Source organism: Lemur catta, chromosome 7, assembly GCF_020740605.2.
Source record: "Lemur catta isolate mLemCat1 chromosome 7, mLemCat1.pri, whole genome shotgun sequence".
NCBI lineage: Eukaryota > Metazoa > Chordata > Mammalia > Primates > Lemuridae > Lemur > Lemur catta.
The window spans coordinates 44,602,327-44,609,696 of record NC_059134.1 but is presented as its reverse complement, the minus strand read 5'-3'; the positions used below and the strand labels follow the sequence as shown (position 1 = coordinate 44,609,696).

Genomic DNA, 7,370 nt, shown 5'->3' with positions numbered 1-7,370 from the left:
AAAGGAAAAAGCCATTGCTGTTATTCTAGTAAATACTCCATAAAAATAATTTTATTGAAGTAAAATGTAATAAACAAATTTATACATTCAATGTGGTTATCCCATTTTATAACCATACATAATTATGTCTCCTAAAGTTACAATGAGCTCAAAGGCAGTCCTGCACAGTCCTGTTGCCTCAAATGAGGTCTCAGAACCATAATTTCATCAGGCATGAAAACTCACCAGTAAATTATCCTGAAACCTGAATTTTCACGGGGAACATAGGTAAAGGAAAGGCCTCAGAGGAGAAGAGAAGGAGGAAGGAAGGAAACTATATATGAGGGCAGCTTTATAAACATCATAGAAGCTCACTGTTCCATTGTCATAATCCAGAAACACCCCAACCCGACCCAGAGGCCTTTGCACACACTGAACTAAGGGTGGGGAGTTGGTGGAGAGACGATAACCATTGCTTCCCTTTAAAGAAAATAGCAAAAACGCATCCTCAGAATCAATAATAATACTGGTATCTTGTGTCCAGGAATCTTTGCAGACTCCCAGAACCCAGCTGAAGGAGTGTGTCACATCCACTTCCCAGTAATGCCTGCCCGAGGTGAAGGCCTGAGCTCCCCATGCAGCAAAGCTCTCCGCCGTCTGGAGCTCCCAGGGTGCACTGTGACCTTCATCTCCAAATATGACACTTCTCAGGTCCTCAGAAAGCCTTATATAGCAACTGGCCATTTCCATACTCAGAGGATTGTCCACTGCAAAAAGAAGCAAAGATAGATCAGCAAGTGCCCTGAGAGGCAGAGGATTTCTGCCCAATTAGTCACTTCATTAGCTTCTCCTTCAAGAAAATGTGGAATAAAAAGAATAAAGAGAGTTCAGACTCACGAATCTGTGAAGATCAAGGCTTTTTACAACCTCTACAGCACACAAAATTCCTTCTCATAAGAAAAAAACCTGGCCATATCACTGTGTGAAGCAGTGATTTAATGTGTACCTTTGAATAGTTTGTTTCAGGACACACCTAAAACTTTTTTTTTCTTTAGTAGAAATCTCCTCCTGTGTTGTCTTGAATACCGTCAATAAACAGATATGAATTTGCTAGGATGCAGGTATTTCTTAAGATATAAACTGTACCTGTTACATATTCAAACACCAAAACTTTTGTTAGAAATCCACATGTGTAGTTTGGAAGTTTCTGAACAAAATGTTCTGGCTTAACACAATCAGTTCAGACCCCACCCCATTCAGGCTAATCCTAGCTTGAGCCCTCTGCTGCCAAGTGCCCAACGTCATTGAGCCCTGTTCACGGATCCTGCTTCTTGCAGTTGTTTTGAGAGGTATCTAATAGCTTTACATTGTTCTGTTCATAGACATTTTAGTCATTTTTCTTGTTGATCAAAACCTTCTGATTTTATAACTATATGTTCTTTGTACAATACATGATAAATGCAATATAGAAGAAATTAAAAATGATCAATGCCAAATCTAAACCTTCACAGTTGGAGTAAATGACTAAACAAAATTATTGATTGTTACTCTGAGAAATAAGCATTGTATCTCTTCATAACCACATGAGCTGAATACTCTTACTCTGCCTACGTCAGATATAACTGAAATGTGTATCTTCTTTTGCATTTTCAGCAAACTCTAAGTCAAAAATTTCAGTCTTGATCATTATGACTATTCAGAGAAAGGCAATTAAAAAATTTTGGAAAATCATGTACCACCTTCATGCAAGAAAAAATTTCAATAGGACAGAGCTCATCCTTAAAAACCCACTAAAGGTAGAAATTGAGGCCTGACTGCCAAAGAGCGGACTCTCACCTCTGAAGTTGTTCAGCATGTCCAGGAGTCCAGCGATGCGCCACGAAGTGAGCTCTGGGTTCACAGGCTGGGGCTTCTGCATCTGCACTGACTGGGTCCTGAAAAGAATGGCATCAGTGTCACTGCAGGGCAAGGGTTAATCACACCGTCATTATAAACATACTGGTTTTTAGTCTAAGATATTAGTATTTCATCTGAATTCTCCCATTTTTTGTTAATTGGATATACATATTATTCCACACTCTTGGGGATATAAGAAATTTTACTTTTTTCTAAATTTCACTTATATCACATTCCAACTTCCCCATTCTTCTCAGACAATATTCAACTTCTAAAATTTTTGAGTGCTGTTCCCTCTACCCCTCACACCACCTCAGATTATGCAAAAATCCTGGGTATGTGATAGGGAATAGAAAACTCAGGTATAGCCTTTGGGACTTCAGCCAGCAGTAGTCACCAATGATAACGTCAATGTCTAAAAGAGAACGTCCACTAAGCCAGAAGGCTTTGATCATTTGTACCAGCAACGAATGCAATTCCAGCCTCACAGCCCTGGGCCCGAGGGTCCTGAGGCGGCCATTGTCCTGCCTACAGCAGGGGTGTGCTGTGAGGGAGCAGGGCCTGGCCACGGCTACTCAGGGGAACAAAACCTCCCTCCCCTTCCCATCCTTAGGGAATCCTCCCCTTTCCTCTGTCTCTTTCACCTTCCACCATTTTGAAGACAGGGCTTCTCTGTGGTACCTTAGAATAGTCTCCTTATTCAGGTTTATTGGACAGGGCTAGAGAACATTGGGGGAATGAGTAGAACAAAGCCCGGAATAGCAAATTGTTTTTAGGTATATTTGAATTCAGCCACAGAATGAAACTTTTAAGACTTAGGAGGCGAAGGCTTCAGAATGTCTTTTGAAACAAAGTAGAAAATAGACACAGAGAATCACGTTAATAACCCAAAACATGACATCCACTTCATTAACAAGAGAACAGCTTTCTCAGATGGAGCAGATCCTTAGGGTCAACTCACCTTTCCAATACATTTCCAAAGTCCTGCAAAGAAAACAAAAAGTGATTAATCATGAGAATATATTTATTACACCTTCATTGGTTTTTTTGTTGTTGATTTTGTGTTTTAATAATGTATTTTTTCCATATTCCCCTCTAAGGGCCCGTCCAAGGCTATGTTAACAACAGAGTCTGAGCTGAGCCATGAGGGCTTCCTCAGTGCACGCTGAGAAGGAAGGAGCTCAGGAAGAGGCTGTGCAGTGATGCAAGGAGACCTCGGTTCCCGGCGTCACTCATCTCCCAGTCTTATTCCCAGGAGAGGGCTGACCACATATATCAATTAAAACAAATCAGGAAACCATATAGAAAAGTGTACTTTGAAATTAGTTACCCAATTCTACAAACCTTGCCTAGGCAAGGGCAAAGCCCCAGTGCCTTCAGCAAACTGCTTTTGTGTGGGACAACAGAAAGTGACGGTGGGTTAGGGGACATAAACTGAGTGTTACCCCAACAAAGTTTACTTCCCTGGCAACAGTTCTGCTGATGTTGGATAATACTTCTGTATGGATAGTATTCCTGATGGCACTGATAAGAATTTTGCCCTATATTATCTACTAAAATGGTAAAAAAAATCTCCCCAAAATGAGCAGAATCTGCAGAAATAAGTGCTTGGGTAAACAGAATGGTGGGAGTCAAGGAGCGTGTGTCACTCAGCTGAGTACTGGTATCAGCAGGTAACACTTCAATGTCCTGGCAACATCTCCCAGCAAAGGATTCCTGTCTCAGGATGGACCCTCCCCCACACCTGGAGCAGCTCCACGTCCGGCTGGTGGCACATCTCAGTCAGCTCTCTGTACATGTCTGTCATCCTTTCTTTGTGTTGGGTCATTCTCACTTCACTGTCTCGGAGTTGCTGGAAAATCTCCTCTGCTTCTCTGCCCAGTGCCTCCAGGTGCAGTTGCTCCTCCTCAAGGAGAAATAGATGCATCTTCTGATACTGGAGTTTGATTATCACCTTCCTCAAGGCCACATACTCCTGCAATGATATTCAATTAAAAGGATGACATGCCCTCATTCTCAACAGAAAACCAAAAACTTCAAAATCATTATTTCCTTACTATTATCAAGCAAGTAATTAGTAAACTTTTTGCCTCACCCCCCCAAACGGTCTTGAACATTTTCTAGTTCTTTCTGTCCATCCTTTTTCCACATTCCTATTCTCTCTCCCTGTTTAAATCAAAGTGTCTAAAGGGTCTTAGCTTTTCTCCCCATGATACTTCTTACAGTTCTTACTGCATCAATGATTTCCTCATTTACTTGGATCTTCTTCCATTTCCATTTTTCCTTTGCCTGATTTTCCTAAGTATTAAGAAATGTTTAGGCACACACCATATGATGCAGATTTTTAAAAGTTTACTATATTTTTATTCTAAGTAGTAACCTTTTTCCCTCCTCTTCTTCACACCCAAACTTAGCTCAATGTTGTCTTATCTTCAGTGTCTGAGAAGTTTTATCCAAAGCTTCAAATTGGTACTAGGAACACCCATCATACCCTGTTCATATTAGCATTCTTTGCACTAGCTTGTCTGGCCTGTATATTTTTTGTGACTTTTTGCTTTATGAAATCCAGATAGCCTTGCTGTAAGCCTCCATATTTTTTATTTGATTTATCATTTGAAAGCACTACTTTTTCCTGGGAAGAAATCACTATCAAAGGATAAAACTGGTAATTTGAATTTAGCTAAAAATGGATAAGCCAGCCATATGTCAATCTGCATAAAAACTAACAAAACATTTTCATTCTTACCGCTAATAACTGAGTTTTGCTAGTTTCTTGATTTAGATCGTTTTGTGTTTCGTGAGTCATTTTCCGTAAAGAGTCCATTGTCTTCATAAGTTCCTCCTGCAAAATAACCAAGGTCTTTAGCAATAATAAAGATGGCATTGCAGATTTCATCCCCTCATCTACGAGAGAAGACTATAGTTGAGAGAACAGTAATTCTGAGTTAACATGGAATGGTCAGAATATTCCATGTTAACCACATTGGATTCTAATATTTGGGATATCAAACATGATGGAAACCTTTAACAGAAAATTCAAAGGGACCCTGCAGATAACATATCCAATTTCTGAGAAATGGGCTTTTTTTCTACCCTGGCTATGGGGCAGGCAGGCTTGCAGCAGAAGCCAGTGTTCCCGGTGCCGCCTCCTGCTCCACAGCTGCACCAACCGCGCACATTTGAGGCTGCTTCTAAGGAAACTGCCTTAGTGTAGGATCGGCACAGCCACGGCTGGAGTGTCGAATTGGTCAACACCATTGGAAGGACACATTTATGTCTTTGGACTTACATTTAGAAATCACCACCCCCACCGTCTCCATTTTCAACTTCATTTTGTAAGCCCTCATCTTTCTCTCTGATTTAGGATCCCACAGATTCCCAGTGGCATCCGAGGCGTCACCTACCCGGCCCTGCTCAGCAGCGCGTCCTACGGGAAGGTGGCCGTGGGTCACGTGCGCTGGTGCCTCGGCGCAGGACCCACAGAGCAGCGTCCTCTGAGCCGCGCAGAAGAGGCGCTTCACCTCCTTGTGTGCCACGCAGATCTGCTCCTCTGAGCGGCGGACCTGGGGAGGGCTGGCCTCCCTGGCGAGGGCAGCCAGCTTCCTGAGTACAAAGTTGGTTTTGAAGTTTGTCTTCTCCGATATTTCCCTGCACTCGGGGCAGCGCATTGGGTTCTGGGATTCCTCCCAGCAGAGGCAGAGGCAGGGCCTGCAGAAGCTGTGCCCGCAGTCGATGGTGACGGGGTCTAGGAAGTAGTTCATGCAGATGGCGCAGGTGAGTTCCTTCTGCAAGGTCTGCAAGGTGTCTGAATCCATGTTTCTGAAAATAAGATGTAGGAAAAAAAGAGCGGAAGAGAGTTATTCTTCTGTCCTGATGAGGTTAAGGGGGAAAAAAAAAGGCTTTGGACAGTTCTGCTTGTCTGCTAACTTAGCCCCCCAGGAAATACATAGACTTGGTCAATGTAGACAGGCTGGATTTATACAGCTGTCCCTCAATAGCCGTGGAAGGTTGGTTCCAGGATTCCCGAGAACACATCCCTTATATAAAATGGCATAGTGTTTTCATATAACCTAGGCACGTCCTCCCAGATACTTTATACATCATCTCCGGATTACCTGTACCACTTAATACAATATAAACACTATGTAAATAGTTGTTATACTGTATTGTTTAGGCACAATGACAAGAATAAAAGTCTCTACATGTTCAGTACAGAAATTTTTCCTCCAAATATTTTTGATCTGTGGTTGGTTGAATCCACAGATGTGGAACCTACAGGTATAAAGGTCAACCGTACTGTGATAGAAATGGCAACATGAGACAAGGGAGTCTTTGGGATCCTTTTTGTTAAAACAAGCAGTGTTCTCAATCACACCTAAATTATGGACACATTTAAAGACTGTGGAGAGGGTAAAAGTGGGGAAGATTCCAGAGTTACTTATGTTAGCTGATTGGTCCAGAAGCACATCCAGAATCAATCTCTCTCTCTCTCAACGACCTTATGACTGTAACACACAAAAGACACTTAGTTTCCCTGCTGATAGTCTATGGTCCCTGCCTAAGAGTTCAGTGATGGACTTTCTGAAGACTGTTAAAATTCATTAGGTCTCATCTAAGCTTCACTAATTTAATTAGCATTAATTCAACTTTGTTTTTTGTTTTCCCAGATCCCCACATTGGTTATTAACTTCAAGTTTCAATTCCTAAAACTATGAACAGTTGAATTTGTCCTTCTAAGCTCAATGTCAAAACTCTTCCTTTCAAGAGATGAAATGTACAAATTATCTATTATTTCGAGGTTAGGAAAAGTTTTTCCCAGAGTCAATTCAGATGACCAGGGAAAACAACTTCACATTCTGAAATAGGGAATATTTAAGCCTACAGTACTTAGCAACAATTAATCAACTGTCTTTTTTAAAAACAATGAAGGTAAGCCCTGAGCTTTCCTCTGTACACTATAGAATACAAACATGCAGTTAATGGAAATGTGACCAACAATTTTGTTTATTTCCAATATTTCTCCATAATAACCGATGAAACTTCTTGGGAGCCCTTACCAGTTAGTGGAATGTATATTGAAATCTTTTCAAATCTCTGTCTGCAAACTGAAAGTTTTAAAGGGACAGCAAATAGTGCTTTTACAAGAAGTGTTTTCAATTAATTCAACATATTTATCTTTTACTTTGATGTTTATAAAAACTATTACTGTATGTGTACATTATAATGAACATTTGAGGTGTTTTATGGGCTCCATAATTGCATAAAACATGTGAAAATATATGTTTTAAGACCTAGAAATTCTAGGCTGGATGCAATGGCTCATGCCTGTAATCCTAGCACTTTGGGAGGCCAAGGTACAAGGATTGCCTGAGGCCAGGAGGTTTGAGACCAGCCCTGAGCAAGAGTGAGACCCCATCTCTACAAAAAGTAGAAAATTTAGCCAGGCATGGTGGTGCATGCAGCCTCAGGAGGTGAGGCAGGAGGATTACTTGAGC

General features: G+C 41.3%; 1 protein-coding gene across 1 annotated transcript; it reads right to left on the bottom strand.

Annotated features, from left to right (window-relative positions):
* Positions 1-252: 252 nt before the first annotated feature.
* Positions 253-5,690, bottom strand: LOC123641999 (putative tripartite motif-containing protein 64B). The gene is made up of 6 exons (XM_045556933.1): positions 5,280-5,690; positions 4,622-4,717; positions 3,620-3,850; positions 2,837-2,859; positions 1,816-1,913; positions 253-746 (listed from the first exon to the last, which is right to left on the bottom strand). The coding sequence occupies exons 1-6, from the start codon at positions 5,688-5,690 to the stop codon at positions 253-255; spliced, it is 1,353 nt and encodes a 450-aa protein (XP_045412889.1).
* Between the last annotated feature and the right edge of the window lie 1,680 nt (positions 5,691-7,370).

What these genes read in the sequence shown, in the direction of transcription:
- LOC123641999 (XM_045556933.1), bottom strand. Translation starts at nt 5,690, where the DNA reads ATGGATTCAGACACCTTGCAGACCTTGCAGAAGGAACTCACCTGCGCC. An exon ending in GCAAAACTCAGTTATTAGCG is followed by an intron (nt 3,851 to 4,621) that starts GTAAGAATGAAA and finishes ATATCATTGCAG; the next exon opens with GAGTATGTGGCCTTGAGGAA. An exon ending in TTTGGAAATGTATTGGAAAG is followed by an intron (nt 1,914 to 2,836) that starts GTGAGTTGACCC and finishes CATTCTTTTCAG; the next exon opens with GACCCAGTCAGTGCAGATGC.